This window comes from Capsicum annuum, chromosome 12 (genome assembly GCF_002878395.1).
Source record: "Capsicum annuum cultivar UCD-10X-F1 chromosome 12, UCD10Xv1.1, whole genome shotgun sequence".
Taxonomy (NCBI): domain Eukaryota; kingdom Viridiplantae; phylum Streptophyta; class Magnoliopsida; order Solanales; family Solanaceae; genus Capsicum; species Capsicum annuum.
The window spans coordinates 228,389,552-228,406,580 of NC_061122.1; the positions used below are offsets into that span (position 1 = coordinate 228,389,552).

The 17,029-nt window shown below is 33.7% G+C and overlaps 1 protein-coding gene across 1 annotated transcript; it reads right to left on the reverse strand.

Annotated features, from left to right (window-relative positions):
- Positions 1–4,477: 4,477 nt before the first annotated feature.
- Positions 4,478–15,756, reverse strand: LOC107851136 (protein BLISTER). Its single transcript, XM_016696062.2, has 13 exons — positions 15,395–15,756; positions 12,638–13,388; positions 11,967–12,490; positions 10,773–10,892; positions 9,965–10,030; positions 8,896–9,006; positions 7,934–8,010; positions 7,322–7,389; positions 7,073–7,186; positions 6,792–6,970; positions 6,583–6,651; positions 6,052–6,207; positions 4,478–5,024 (listed from the first exon to the last, which is right to left on the reverse strand). The coding sequence occupies exons 1-13, from the start codon at positions 15,449–15,451 to the stop codon at positions 4,947–4,949; spliced, it is 2,370 nt and encodes a 789-aa protein (XP_016551548.2). The 5' UTR covers positions 15,452–15,756; the 3' UTR covers positions 4,478–4,946.
- Positions 15,757–17,029: the final 1,273 nt, after the last annotated feature.

Consider the following 17,029-nt stretch of genomic DNA (forward strand, 5'->3'; position numbering starts at 1 on the left):
TATATATATATATATATATGTATAAATATATATATATATATATATATATATATATGTGTGTGTGTGTGTGTGTGTGTATACTTCCTTAATTCGGTTTTATTTCTCACATTTTGATTTGGTACATTCATTAACAAAAATAATTAATAACATAATTATTTTATCATAGTACTACTATTAAAGGATGTTTACATTATGCCTTGAAATTAATTTGGAGAAAAGACAATTAACGCTAGGAGTAAAATATGAAAAAAAAAAAGATTGTCTTTTCTCGATATGTAAAACATGACAAGTAAAACGTAGAAATATAATTAGAAAATTAGTGACAAGTAAAAACGAACGGAAAATATATATATAATAAAAGGTGTGTTGGACCAATAAAAGAGGTGTATAGGAAGGGGACATAAATGGCTGAAAAAGAGGCTCCACCAACACAATGAAAATGTGAAGTGATGGCACCTAATAATTCAATTATTATTATTATTAATGGAAACTGTGAAAGATGCTTGTGAGTGGTGATACATATACAAGAAAATAAAAGTCAAATTATTTTGAAAAAAATTGACATGAACATTAATGACAATTGACATGTTTTGCAAAGAACAAATCCACATAATTCCAAAATCACATGTTAATCAACATCCAAGGGCATGATTAGTACGGGGCTGCTCCTTTCTTGATCAGAAATCTCGGGTTCAAATTCTGTTAATCGAGCTTTAATGTGGATGTCGAACACCGAATGAGACACACACAAAAAAAAGGACATGGTTAGTGATTAATGGAGGAAGTTAAAAATCACAATTTCTCAAGTTTAAATTCAGACAAAAAAATCAAAAAATTTCTTTCATCTGTTTCAACACTAATTCAGATGCCACATTTATTAAAAACCAGATATATAAATCATTTTAAAGTATATACTAGTTAAATTACACGTAAATTCGTACCTAAGGGAGTAATCAATGAAGTAAGTTGAGAATCACAGAAGTTTGCGGTTCATGTTTCAACGGGACAAGAAAGCACTAGATTATTTCTTCTCTTTTTTTTTTTTGAAAAGACAATTTGGTGCACTAAAGCTACCACTATACGTGATGTCTGGGAAAGGTCCCCATCACAAGATTATTTCTTTTCACTTATTCTAGTCTTATTAATCGGGACACCATGCTATAAGAAAAATCACATATAAATCACTTAGATGCACGCAAATTGATCTGAACACTGTTTACTACCAAACAAAGAAAGTCACATGTAAGTCATTTGTAGGAGCTTATGTTTTGTGGGGTATTGAATTATACATCTCTTTTTGTACCTATGTTTTGCCATTTTATTTTTTAAAAATTATTATTATTATTATTATTATTATTATTATTATTATTATTATTATTATTGTTATTATTATTAGTATTAGTATTAGTATTTTTATTATTATTATTGTTGTTGGGCCTACATTCACGGAGGAAAACATGGTGCGCATATTTGACAACAAATTTTTTGTTTGAATATACACATAAATATATACACCTTTTTCAGCATGGTGTTGCTCAACATTATAATATAATCTTTTATTTAAATTTAAAATTATATAAATTGATGGTGTACATTTTTTTAATATAGTTTAACATGTTTTAGCATATCATCTTCATTATCTTTTCAAGTTATGTATCTCACTTATTATACCTAGTTACTTATAATTTTCTTTTAGATAATTTAATAGTATAAAAAATCTTTAAAAACTCGTTGAATAAAATATAAAGAATTGATTTTGAAGAAAAAAATAACGAACTCGAAAATAATAGTCAGTGATTGTTAATTTGCTTTCAAAACATAAATTCAGATAATAAATAGGATTAAATAAAATTATAATACACATTAAATAAAACGTGTCAAGTTTAGAAGTGTCGTGTTCTTTCTAGAAACTATCTAGGATTAATTATTTTCAAGGCAAATTTTGTTCTCACTATCATACTGGACAATTAAAAAACTTTATCACAATCATTTTAGAGAATAAAGTCTTCTAGTGCTAATGCACTTAGCTAGATTAAAGCACCAAAACATTTGAAAATATTTTAATTGTTTATTGTCATACATAGGATAATAGGGTATTTCAAAATTCTAGGCAGCCTACCAATCTAACTAAAATATAATACTACTAACTAAGTTTGTTTTATTCAAGAAAAAAGAAAAAAAAAAAAAAGGTAAGCAATATATTATGAATTTCTTAATACATATGATTTATATAACAGCTAATGAGTTTCGTAAATTCAGAAAGAGTTTGTGACTCAAATTTTATTAATTCGGTCCTGAAAAGTTCACGGTGATGCGATTTATATTTGTGATTTTTCATGGAGTCAGTTATGGTAGACTTGTGTGTTTTTTGGGCCTACGATTTATTTGTACGCACGTATTATATAAGTGCAATTGGTGGGTCGTTTTCAGATTTTCAGAAAATACGTCATTCTCCTCATTGTACTCCTCTGTATTATAGTAAAATTCCTCTACCTCTGTTCATGATTTTTCCCATAAAAAAATTTCCACGTAAATCTGTGTGTGTTCTTCTTGTTTTGCTTTTACTTGTGGTTTGCTTATTTCTATCCGATCATAACACTGTACGTTCTCTACCATCCAAATAGGAATTTCATTAAGAGAATTCAAAATATTTAAGAATAAATATACAAGAAATCAAATTAAGAAATTCAAAACATAAATATATCCTTTAACTTGACATCAAATTATATTTTTGACCTCCAACTTGGATTGTGCACAAATAGACACTTAAACTTGTATAAAGTTGAACAAGTAGACACATATGTCCTACGTGGCATCCTACAAGGCCAATTCTTGTCTTACATGGCATCCTACGTGTATTATGTCACATAGAACGTACATGTCTACTTGTTCAACTTCATACAAGTTTGAGTGTCTACTTGTGCACACCCAAAATTGGAAGTCGTAAATATGATATGAAGTCAAGTTAAACGACGTGTTTATGTATTGTGCCTTTAAAGATAATTTCGACCTTCTATAATTGAGGTTGTTGATCTTATCTCTATCAGGGTTGGTTCAAGCAAATCGGTGGCCTAAGGCGAAAATCAAATGAAGGCCTTAAATTTTCAAGAAAAATTAATTTTTTTTTATAAAGTCTATATTTTAAAGCCTAAGATGCAAAGTTGTAAATATTATAGTCGATTTCTTCTAATGTTTTCTTCGTTAATATAACTAATGCATTTAATCTTTCTTGAGACAAACTTTAAATGCATCAAAATTCTTCTATAATTTTTTACTTTTATATAAGAAGTTTATTTTTTGTACAAATAATAATTAATAATTTTTTAATAAAAAATTATAATCTATTATTGTTAAAAAAATAAAATGAGGCCCCTCAAGTTTGGGGGTCTTAGGCGGTTGCTTTTTTTCTGGGTTGAGCCGGCACTGAACTTTATCTTAGAGGTAAAGAGGTTGTTTCAATAGATTCTCGGCTCAAGGAAAAAATAGTCCAAAGCAGTCTAGTAAAAAAAGTAATACAAATATAGGAAATACTTAGCGAACATCTAACAGTAACAAAAACAACAGATTGTAACATGACAATAACTATGACTAATCAAAATAATATGATAATCAAAATACACGATAACACATAATAACATATTTTTTAATAATTGTCAAAAGGTAATTCTTTCAACAGTTAGGTAATATGAGAAAAATGTGCACTAGAATGAAATTGATGGTTACCAACAACATGAAGATTTGTTTTTCAAGTCAGCAGAATGGTTTCAATTAAGTAATTTTCACAGAAAAATTCTTAGTGGTTTAACTGAGATACAACAACTTATGAATTTATGGGAATCCAATAGCTTTTAACTAAATAAATATTATAAAATCTACTAATATTTGACTGTAAATTTAGTTACTATTGTGTATTAACTGGAGGTTGTCGCCAGCAAGGGCATGATTGAGTGGTTAGGAGATGGATCTCTCATGAGGGACACCTGAGATCAATTTTAGCCTTCGTCTGTTGCTCAGCCATGAACTCGTCGCATGAGCTTGCCTAGTATAATTTACATATCCTGTGTGATTTGCAAGCCATTGCACAGTGAAAAGATTACAACAAAGTATTCGCCCAAAGGGCAACCAAAAAAAAACTTGAGTCAACTTTCACGTTCCTCTAGACTCATGATATCTGCTCCCTTCCCTCTGTTCATTTTTACTTGTCACGATTCGTATCATGAGAGTCAATTTTACTAATTTTTGGATTTAAATTAAATAAGATTAATTCAGTCTTTTAAATTTAAAATTTAAATTTTTGAAAACTATATAAAAAGATATTATTATAAATAACAATCCTTATCATATTAACATGATAAACAAATGCAACTCAAAATATTGGAGAAAGTCCATGTAATTTGTCTCTCGACAAACAAATGTAACAAGTAAAAGTGAATGGAACGCGTAGATTTTAGGCCTAAAAACAAAATTAACAAATATATTAGTACAAAAAAAAACACCAAAAGTTTTTTTTTAAAGAAAAAGAATCATTTCTCATAGGTATAATAAAATGATACATTTGATCCTTTTCCTCTTTCTCCCCCTTAATAATTCACAAGTAAAACTATATTTCTAAATAATATCAACCAAACTTCATCTTGAATCTCTCTGCAGTAATATTTCATAATTCCTTACATTTTTTATGGTAATTTTTAATCATCTCTGGTCTTCCATTCAGCGTTCGACAGGTGGAAAGAATCGAACCGAAGGTTCTGGTTTGTTGCCAAATCTGTTTAAGTAATGAATCATTTCTTCTACATGCCTCTCTTAGAAGCAATTTGCTTCTTCTGGGAAAAAATTGGGACTATGAGTCACTAATGGAACTTGTAAACCATCTGGGTCCGGCTACCAAAAATACAACGCGCAGAGGAGTGAACGCTTATGATGTATATAACACTTGTTGAATTTCATCATGGATAACTGGTTCTCTGTCTTGATGGTCCTCCAGGAAATAGCTTAATTATCCATCCTAAGACGCGTTCCACCACCTGATACAAAAGAAGAATGTATACTTAAGGCGAGGACGAAGCAAAAGAGTGAGAACGGTTGACACCAAGAGGACGAACATCTCATAATTGGTTGACAAGCTTTGTTATATACTGTTATTCCAAGATATCTATCTAAATGACAAAAATCTACAGAAGAATAGAATTTGTTGGAGAAAAACACTCTGTTAAGCAACATTCCGATGGCTAGATTTTTTAAGGCAGCGCTGCTTCATAGTCATTGCTGTGACTAGATAAGCTGCGTAAGAAAAATCTACCATGTGTAGGTGTCCCAGGGGCGGACCTATGACCATTTTTTTGGTGCTCCGGCATCCGTTAAATTCGAGGGAGACTAGGTATATAAAAATTGGTAGAAGGCTTAGAAAAGCACCCAATAAACCAAGAAGATAGTTGGGTGCTTTAATTTTCAAGCAGAACCTTAAAGCTTCGGTTATCGATATACGCATTCGAACCTCCCGAGCACCAACGATCCCTAAATCCTGGGTCAGCCACTGGGGTGTCCTAAAACTGGTATCTGTACTTTACGACAGTTTCTATATTTCTGACAGGTCCGTATAGCTTCAGCAGTAGCTTAGAGGAAAAGAAAGCATTTCAACCTTAGCTATCTCTTAGCCTATAATATAAAACTAAAAGCAGCTTGAAGCATGAAATAAAAGTTAAATAATGAATCCAAGGGCACAACGATATTGGCGCTCCGTGCCAACTTAAATTTCAATACGAAGTACAAAGCAAGATAGGAGTAAAAATGTTAAAATTAACAGATAAAAAATGGGGCACGAATATAACTTTAAGAGGATAGCATTTCACAAGCTAAGTTGCTCGGATTCTTCAAAAAAGTCTTCAGGTGCGTGTTGGATCCTCCAAAAATAGCATATTTTTGAAGGATCCGACACGGTGCGGCAAAATTTTTGGAGACTCCGAGCAACTTTACAGTACAAGTTATGACAGTACAAGAAAGGTTCACACAGAATCCTACTAGAATGAACAGTTTCAAGGTAGGTAACTTTACCTCGTCGCCTTCATCAGCATTTGGGGTGCTATCCCGCACAGTTAGAGCATCGGGTTGCCTTGCTTGGTTGTTACCAGTTGCCATGCTTTGAGCAGTTAAAAGCTCTAATCTTTGTGTTTGAGCTTCAAGCTTTCGTGTTAAGTCCTTGTTTAACTCCTATACTCGACAAGGAACAAAAGAAAAATCCACCAAACAAGTGTAGGGAGAATATTATTAGTATCCATCTTTAAACTAGCTGTGAACTACGTGAAACGTTTAATTGCATTTCCCAACACAAAGCACTACATGAAGATAGATAGATGTTGAAAAAAAATGTGCAAGCATATTAGAAGGGGTTGTCTTACAAAAAGGAGACATGACAAAAAATGTGTCATTTGCAATAATACGTTGGTGATTTATATAGAAGCAACAGAAAGAATTAAAAGATGCAAAAGAATCCTAAAGGTGAAAAAGTAATTTGACACGCATATTAGATCCGAAAGAAAAAAAAATCAATGATAATACTGACAAGGATAGCCTTCCTCAAATTACCTGTAATTCAGAGCAGTGAGATGATTCCAGTGACAAGGCCTTCATCAATTCTTCTTTCTCCAAGGCTAACTATAAGCATCCAAGTTGGAAGAAAATTATTCAATTCTTTGGTATGATAAAAATTGCCGTAAAATGATGAAACAGCTAAGCAGACAGGAAGTCGAGGGGGCAAAAATGACAAATCTCAAGGATTTTATGAGAGAAGCTACCTCAGAAACCAATGTATTGATGCTTTGAATCATCCTTATCTGATCTGGAGGAATGGCCGCCGATAAACTTTCAAGACTGAGCTGGTCATTCTCAGACAGATATGAAATGGTGGGGCCCTCAGTACTGTGAGCTCCCAAGTTAGAGTCATCTATGGTAGTATTTACAATTTTCTCTTCACCTGAATCAACACAATACCATATAATTGAAACCTATGATAATGTAAAAACAAACATAAAGAGGCATCGTGAAGATGTAATCTGTGAAATATGAAACCACATACGGAGATCCTCTGTTGAAGTTGATACATCTTTATTACTAGGCATACTCCTGCTAACATCAAGTGACTTGCCATTGTCAGAAGTTTTTCGTAGCTTCGCATGCAAGAGCTTCTTTTCTGTTGAGAGAGAAAATAAGATGTCATTACACGTACAAGAAACTGTTGGGGAAAGAATTAGCAACTCTATATCACTCTAAACCAAGTACAAGTAAAATCCCTTGAGTCGAAAAAGGTTAACTATCAGCATCTTACCCTCTTTTAGAGCATCAATTGTTGACAGCAGATCCTGACGCTCCTTTCCAAGGCTAGCCATTTTCTTTCTGCAGAGATTAAGAGAAAGTTGAATGACATCAATATCCATATTTAATGCAATTTAGAAGAGTCAACGAGTAAGGCGAGCCTTCTCAATTCTGACTTCTAAATTATATCAATCTTCACCTTAATGCTAACCTTTCTTGCTAATATAGATTTTGACAAGCAGAAGGACTTAATCAATATGCCTTACAACAACTACTAAAATTTCCTTCATTGCAAGCACCGGGAAAGGCACAGAAAGTTTTTGGCAGCATTTCAATATTATATGAAATTGAATGGTGCACCTCTAATGTACAGCACATCCACAATATTGGTGTTACAAAAAGTAGACATGAATATCTCATATGTAGGATATCACTATCATAGTAATAAACTATTAACTCCATTAAAATGATTCCGCTATCTAGTTTCCTTTAGCTTTTATGTCAATGGATAAAGAAAAGGTGGGCAGAGGAAATGAACAAATAAAAGTGAAAATGACTATGACCAGATCAGAGTAAGGAGGAAAATTATGGTCTAGACGTGTTCACAAGCAAGCTTTGAGCATACTTGAAAGAAGATATTTCAGCTTGTGCGTTCTCTAATTCCCTCTCCAGTTTAAGCTCATTAGATCTCAGACGAAGTGCCTGCAAGATTGATCAGACAAAGTTATTACCTCGAAATGGAGTAATATAGAAAAGACACAAACACATAAAGGTGAGTAGACAGTCCAAAATTCTAATATCCACAGGAAATATAATCAAACAAGAAATACCAAGGCAACCATACACATTGATCAAAGGAAAAATAAAAAAGACAACATACATTGGATATATACCTTACTCAAGTCAGCATCGTGATCCAAGTGATTTTAAATTTTATTTCGAAACTATTAGAAGAACGACCAAAGATCAGACTTCACATACCGCCCCAGTATTACATGTGGGAAACATTAATAAAAAACTAAGTATTACATGTGACAGGTATTGAAAATACCTCAGTGAGAACTAAGTGAAGAATGTGAAACAAAAAATTCAAGATAAATTTAATCCCCTTGAAAATATTCAAACAATTGATTAAAAGAAGCTAAATTCTTCACATACGACCAATGCATTATTATGAGGTTACCATATGGGTTTGTATGTAGCCTCACTTACACTTAAATGTGAATATAGCAAGTGATTCCGCATTAGATGTGTTGGATAATCGATACAACAGACTTTGCTGACTAGACTCACAAAACTAAGTTTTCTTTCAAGTTCAACAAGCATGAAGAATCAATAAAAACTAAACACTATCAACAATTAAGTTTTAAATATGATAGTTCTAGTGGAATACAATTTCTCTTTAAAAAAAAGTTATGTTTCTTTTCCAAAAGTAAAAGAAACAAGAAGAATATGTTTAACTTAACTTTCTCTCTTAATCAAAGAGGATAACTTAGAAGTAACAAATAATGTTGACACTCATTTTTATCCTAAATAAGGGCTTCGGGAAGGATTGTCTCAATACAAGGCAATTTCATGGTTGGGTACCTTCTCTTCCAATCCAATCACTTCTGAAGCCAATAGCTTAGCACGTTCATCTGCAGCATTACATTCCATTTGTACTTTTGCATATTCCATTTTCACAGCTTCAAGTTCGACCTGCTTACATAAGGTGCAACAACAAAGGAAATCATATACCTCAAGATTATGGTGCAAATCAAGTCCATTACAATGAATAACTAAAACCCAATAGGCTATGTTAGTACGAAGATAACTTGCCAGACATCTGAACTAATCTTAACATGAGAAACCAGTTCATTTCACAATTCCAATTCCAGAAGTGTTCTCTATCATAAGGGCTGCGGTTGTATCCTTGAATATATAGTTAAGATGAACCAACACATTCTTCAACAGGCAATAACATGGAAGATACGGTTCAAATGGTACCCATATACAAAATTTGTATCTGGAAAACCGTTCAATATCACTTAGAGAATTTGTTGCCTCTTGCTGACCAAATTCAGAAAAAAAAGGTAAATATACTTCTGAAGCCTCCTCAAATGAAAAGGAAGAAAGCAATGAAAACTTTTAACGTCAAAACTATATATCTTTATTTTAAAAGATATATAATACCAATCGACATACTTGGACAAGAAAAATCGTGGATACTTCAACATCCTATCAACTTTCCATGTCAATCAAACAATTATTTGTGACCAGATTATTATTTGTTTCTAAACAGAAGAAATAAATGTGATTGTTTGGACTTTCAGTTCTTCGTTCTTATAAATGAGTAATGTGCGAATGCCTGATCACAAATATTTCCACTGTTTAGAAACAAGAACAGATTTACACTTAATTTTATGCGACATCCTTGTTGTGCTACCCGTTTAAGATGTCATATCAATAATAGTAAAGCAAATAGGTCATTTCATTCCTTTGTCGATCAACTTGAAAATGCACCCCGATAAAATCAGTGGAAGACACTAACACCCCACTGCCATCAATTGACAATTTTTACTATGTTGTACAATGTAACTTAAGGTGTACATTTAACAAGGAAGAGATCAGGGAATATAGCAATATTTGGGAGTAAGCAAGAAAGATTTGTACAAACCAGGTGTGCTCTAATTTCCTCCTGCAGATTTTCTATGTCAGAGTTTAATTGGGTAACAAAACTGCCCTGCAAAAGAAAATTAAGCAACTGATTGGAGCAAGAATATCATTTCTTTTAATTGATAACTAGACATGTGCAAACTATACTTGGTGCGACAAATGTTAGCTGGTTTTACATGAGCAAACCCTCGAGGAGAAGACATGGACCACTTGTTGCTACACTGTCAGGTCGTTAACCACACGTGTACTGAATCTGTTTGTAATACAGTAGTTAACATCGGTTATAGTTAAGGATGTGACATTCAGCTGGGCTTACAGAAGAAGAGAAAAGGAAGATACAGATCATGGGATGTACAGCTCTTAGCTATCATGTTGATGCTTTGGAGTGTAAGGAATAGAAGATCCTTTTAAGGAAAATGATTTGCACAAATGAAGGCCTATCTTGTGTTCTTAATTTTTCAGTGCATCGCACACGTGAGGTTCCTGTTAGAATAGATGATTTTCTTTGAGAACGAAAAAAAAGAATTGTTGGATCAGCGATTAACAACTGAACTAACTTGGCTAGTGTACTACATATTTGAAGCTTGTAACAAGGGCAAGAGCAGCCTGGTGCATCAACCATCCCGCGTTCACGCATGTCCGTAGAAGGGCCACATTCCTAAGGGTGATGTAGACAGCCTACCCTAATCCAACGGTAAAGTTGCCTCTGCTTGACCTATCGTATGTAATTTATTCAACTTCCTATAAGTCAAATGTGTGCTTTTATTGTGGGTTTATATATGTTTTCTATATTAACAGAAAAAGTGTACCTGTTGGTTATAACTCTCTGTCAGGGCTGAATTTTCAGCAGCTAGAGACTCTGCTAGAGTTCGCGACGCCTCAAGAGCACGTTGTGAAGAGAACTTCTCTTGTGTTAAATCTTCAATATGCTGTAAAAAATGCAAAAGTACACTTCATGCAAGTATTAAACAATTTAAGACCCTGCTGCAAAATACTATATCATAGAGAGTCATGCGATCATGCATCCCCACTAAGTTCTAACATCTTCATTCACAGACCTCAACGTAAATGCAAGAGACAATTCTTAAACTTGCCAGTTTCTCTAACCAAACACTTGAAGACTGCTTTGTATTGACAAATATTCAACAGGAGAAATGACTATCCGATGGAGAAGTGAGTATTCTAACGAATAAACAAAAGATCTTTTAAAGAACAAGAACAATAGTTGGCTAGTGTTCACTTCACATCAGAGTCTATTTATTAAGATATTTAATGTGTTAAGAGCCTAATCTCTATACAATCTCAGACCTTCCCAAGTGCATGTACTACAACATAAAATTTAACCAAATCTGACTAATGCTCAATGTTAGCAGCTGTATTCTAGCTTACTAGCATTTTCTGCGTTGCGGTCAACATTATTGAGCCACAGTCTAGTCTTCACATTTCAATGTGAAAGACTCAGAAGTCAAAATCATGCGTTCAATTATCAGAATCTGTATCATTTATAGGAAATTTGGTAGCTCAACTTCTGTAAGTTCTCTCCAAGACGCACCACATAACTGGTAACTGGACGGCTTTATTATTAGCGCAACATTCTGACTGCTAAGAAAACTTTTCAACAGTTTTCAAATTATAATGCTTTTGCTGACACAAAGACATCACATCACAACTCCCTCTAAACTTTAAAATTAAAGAAGAGAAAATAAAGGAGGAAAAGGGTTGAAAAGAAAGCAAGTAGGATTCACAACATGCCAGCCAAACATAAAAAACCAGCTTCATAAAGGAACAATTAATCGAGACAATTTTAAATGACTAAGCCAAGCAAAAGGAAAAGGTTTTGCATTCTAATAAACTGATTTCTCTAAATACACAATATGCTGAAGCCACAGAGTGTTTTTCATATCAGCCATCAAATAGCAATATTTTCAAACTAATTTTGACTTCGAAGACATCCTGACCAAAATTAATCCTTTCTAAATCAAGGGAAATAAATGTAGAGGAACCTGTTCTAAAGCAGCAAAATCTTCATTCTGTTTCTGGGCAAAAGACTGATAATGGTTGTCCATGTTTCTGGGGTCTTTTTCAGTATGATGACTCAACTGATCAGGCCCATTAGCTGAAAAAGTTGATGAATTCATCATACTCCTGGAGTTGGACGATTCTGAAGTGTCCATGGGATGAACCTTTGGATCAAATCTGTCTGCGGAACCTGATTCAGTTGGAGAAGGGGATACTGCAGGAACCTTTGAAATGTTGATGGAATCAAGGAAAGATGGACGAGATCTCTTCCCGACGGTGGGTGGAGACAACTTTGAATTACTAGGAGAGCTTCTTGATTCAAAACTGATGCCCTCATATTTAGAATCAGATGCCCAAGAAGAAGAATTATTGGTCATGTAAAAACCCGAGTTGTTAAACTGGCCATACCCAATATCAGGAACCATAGAACTATTAGCTTCCACAGCCCCGTCTTTTTGACCAGCTTCCAAAGATAAATTTGTACTGCTGGTTGCGGGGCGCATATTATCTATCAAAAATTGGGAAATAGATGTCAGATCATGCAATCCCAATTAATTAACTGGATAGACGAAAAGCACATAGGAAATGAGGTTTGCTACGTAATGGGAAAGCACAAAAGGAAGTTAAGAAAAAATTCACCATACCACAAAATTACCTTCATATGATGAGGAAGTTAACCCACTAGCCCAGCGATCCATATAGCCTGATTTTTCTTGCGGACGAGAACCAAAGAATTTTTCAGGTGAAATATTAGAAGGAACGGCAAGAGAAGTACCAGTGTTTATTACAGAAAGATCCTTTCTGTTGTTTTCCTCTGGTATGCTTTTACCCAGATCATCATGAGTAAACAGACCGGAAATTTTACTGAAACTGGGGGCTGATGACGGAAAATTATCTGTATAATAACTAGTATTAAATCCAAACCCAACACTTCCCAACGCTCCATCATTCTCCATCTTCTCAGAGGAATTATACCTATCGCTGAATTGTTCAGACAACTTTGGATTCTCATCACCCTTAAACACTTTATCTCCAGAATAAGACGACACAGAGATGGAAGAATCAAAACCATGATTGTTTCCACTAACAGTAGAAGTAGCGCTAGCATCATTGTCGTTGTTGTATAAACTATGAGTAGAACTAGAATTAGCATCATAGGAAGAAGTGAAACCACTCTTCTGCGCAAGATCAAGGTTCTTGGAATCATGCTTAACATCTACTCGAGATAACTCTAAAACAGCTCCACCAACTGCATTAGATGTACCAGCTCCACGAGAGTCGGTGATTCTTGCATGTTCATTTTCCAAAGGATGATTCTCAAAGCCTCCATCTGAACTTTGAGGTTGATTATTGGAAATCGTCTTTTTAGTCTTCCCTGTTGCTCTCTTTTTACGGAACTCTTCTAGCTGCATATGATACAAGATAAAGAATTATAAGATCACGAAAAATTACAGCGAGATTTCAATAAAAGGAAAGTCAATCAATATTTAGAATTTATGCAAGGGAGTTGCATATTAACAACATTGATAGGTTGACAAGGAGGGAGACGGAGCCAACAAGGTTTTGACTTTTAAAGGAGAACCAGGTCATCGCTTCTTACGATGCTGCAACTCATGATGATTAGAAATTTATCTACCATTACGGAAAAGAGATGGCATGAAGCATGAGACAAAAAATAAGAATTGTATGATTTAACAATTAGTTAACCTTCAGGTGTGGCGGCAACTATCTTGATTGATCAGTGACAATGACTCTGGTTAAATGTTTTCTAAAACCACACTGGATCTATCTAGCAATTCCCGCATACCACAAAATCTTCAGCTCATTAATATTATTCAGAATAAACATACAGTAAACAAATATGCTCAACAACCATTCCACTATTTCCATTTTCCACCGTTTCACAGAAGTACTCATTCCAGAAAAACATTAAATGATAAACATAAAACATTGCTCAAATAAAGAGTTATAACATCCTAAACAAAAAAGATTCATTATTTTCCACCAATCTAGTAATCCAACTAAGAAAAAGAGCAGCCTGATGCACTAAGCTCCCATCCATTCTAGAACAAACATTAAATGAGAACATAAAAACATTGCTCAAATAAAGAGTTATAACATCCTAAATCGAAAAAAGATTCATCATTTTCCGCCAATCTAGTCATCCAACAAAAAAAATGGAGCCCGAAGCACTAAGCTCCTGCTATGCGCAGGTTCGAGGAAGGACCGGACCGCAAAGGTCTAATGTCCGCAGCCTTACCTACATTTCTTCTGCAAGAGGTTATTTCCACCGCTTGAATCTTGTAATCCAACTAAAAGAAACAGTCTGGTGCACTAAGCTCCCGCTATGCATGGGTCCGTGGAAGGATCAGACCGAAAGGGTCTATCGTATGTATTCTTACCATGCATTTCTGGAAGAAGCTGTTTCCACGGCTCAAATCTAGTAGTCCAACTTTTTTTCAAAAAATTAAGAAGAAAAAGCCAGCCCAACTAAGCTCCGCCTATACGCGGCGTCCAGGGAAGGGGCAGACCACAAAAGGTCTATTATATGCAATCTTATCCTACATTTCTGCAAGAGGCTATTTCCACAGCTCAAATATAGTAATCCAACTAAAAAAAGACAGCACGGTAAGCTCCCGCTATAGCGCCGGTCTGAACCACGGGACTAGAAAGATCTATTAAACGCAGTCTTATCATGCATTTCTGCAAGAGACTATTTCCACAACTCGAATCTAGTAATCCAACTATAACAACAAAAGGCTGCCCGGTACACTAAGCTCCCGCTCTGCGTGGCTCCCGGAAAGGACCTAACCATAAAAAGGTCTATTATTTACAGCATTACCCCTACATTTCTGGAAGAAGCTATTTCCACAGCTCAAATCTAATAATCCAACAATTAAAACAAAAGGTACCTCGATACACTAAACCTCCGAATGTCTCTGGTCTATCGTACGCAGCTTTATCCTACATTTCTACAACGGGCTATTTCCACAACTCGAATCTAATAATCCAACAATTAAAACAAAAGTCACTTCGATACACTAAACGTCCAAGTGTCTCTGGTCTATCGTACGCAGCTTTATCCTATATTTCTACAAAAGGCTATTTCCATAACCCAAATCTAATAATCCAACAATTAAAATAAAAGGCACCTCGATACACTAAACCTCCAAATGTCTTTAGTCTATCGTACACAGCTTTATCCTACATTTCTACAAGAGGCTATTTTTACAATTCGAATCTAGAAAACCAACTTTAAAAATACACTAAGCTTCTGCTATACGTGAGGTCCAGTATAACCCGTCTTACTATACATTTCTACAAAAGGACAGCTTGATTCTAATAATTCAACTAACTAAACAAATAAAATACAAAAATCAATCATATTAATCATGTCTAAAAATTATCATGCCTTTTTTTTTCCAGCTTGTAAATGCTCTTGCTTTCGCAATACCTGTGCCGATGCCATTCCAATCCTACAAAATTAATAATTAAAAAAAAAATAGTCTCTTAAATAATTATCAAATTAGTAAATGTAAAGTGAATCTGTAGATCAATTTTGGTGCAAAAATTGAAAAAAAAAATAGTGAATTTCAATTTTGGTAATTAATGGGGAAAAAATTGAATTTTCTTGGAAAGATTAAGGAGGAAAAAAAGAAGGCTAAATTTGATTAAAATGAATCCATAAATTGGATCGGAGAGGGAGAACCGAACGGCTATGTGTTTATTTATTTTATTTTTGTTTATTTGTAAATTTGTTTTTTTGTAAAATTAGTTTCTTTATAGTCTTTTTCAATATGAAGTTATAATGGACAGGTTAGTTTTTATTATTGTATTTTTTTTTTTTTCAAGTTTTTAGAAAATTAGGAAAACGCATAATCTGTATCATGGCTTCGTTCTTTGAATGAATATTTCACTTTTGATAATCGTAAATCACATAGAATTATATCATGGCTTCTGTTCTTTGAATGAATATTTCATTTTTAATAATCGTAAATCACATAGAAGATGTCAATCGTACTAAACTAGTCATATGCAGCGAGCTCATGACTGAGCAATAAACAATAGCTGAATTGCAGATCTCCCGCGTAAGGGATTTTGCTGATTTTCTTTCCAACTTACTGAGTGGAAACATGAAATTTGAAAACAATTGAGGAAGCATTTTCTTTATAGAAAAGGGTCAAAAATATCGTGAACTATTCGAAATAGATCAAAAATATTCTTCATTTATTTTTTGGCTCAAAGATACCTTTATATTTATTTTTTTAGCTCAAAAATTCCTTCAGTTAATTTTTTGATTAAAAAATACCCCTCCATTAATATTTTGACTCAAAAATACCGTTCTCTCTAACGGAATGTCACCAAACACACCATATAGATAAAAAAAGAGTCATTTAATTAATGTACATCAGCATACATGTGGAAAATCACTCCATTTAATCCACCTAACAATCAACCTATTTTATTCTATTTAAAAATCCAATCCAATCCATATTCAAAAATTTCGAACCAAGAGGCAAAATTTAATTCTTCAATTTTTTTCCTCATATCATCCCTTTCGCCACCTTATATTTTATTATTTTACGTTTTCAAAGTTACGAGACTCACTCGAGCAATTCTTGACCTCATCAACTTGTAGTTGTCCTACATTGCCACAAAATTTTCACTCTCCAAATTTCAATTTCATCTCTGAATTACTATTTCTCTCACTATAATCAAGTTCCTTGTTAGACAAATTCAGATAGGATATCCAGTAGTAATTCGAGCTCTTGAAAATCGGGTCAACTATTTGAGGAACCAATTGTATAGGGTCAACCCGATTAAAATTTGATTCATTCGGATCAACAATTTAAGGACCTAATTGTTTCCTCATCTTTCACCTTAATCAATCCAAAATATCTGAACCCATCACATGAAAAATAAGCAATCAAATTCTTCAAATTTTTTTCTCTTTGGTCGGATTTTTTTCTAAATATGAGTGTAAATAAAAAAAAAAGGTTAATGGTTAGATTGATTAAATGATGTGATTTTTCATTTATGTATATTG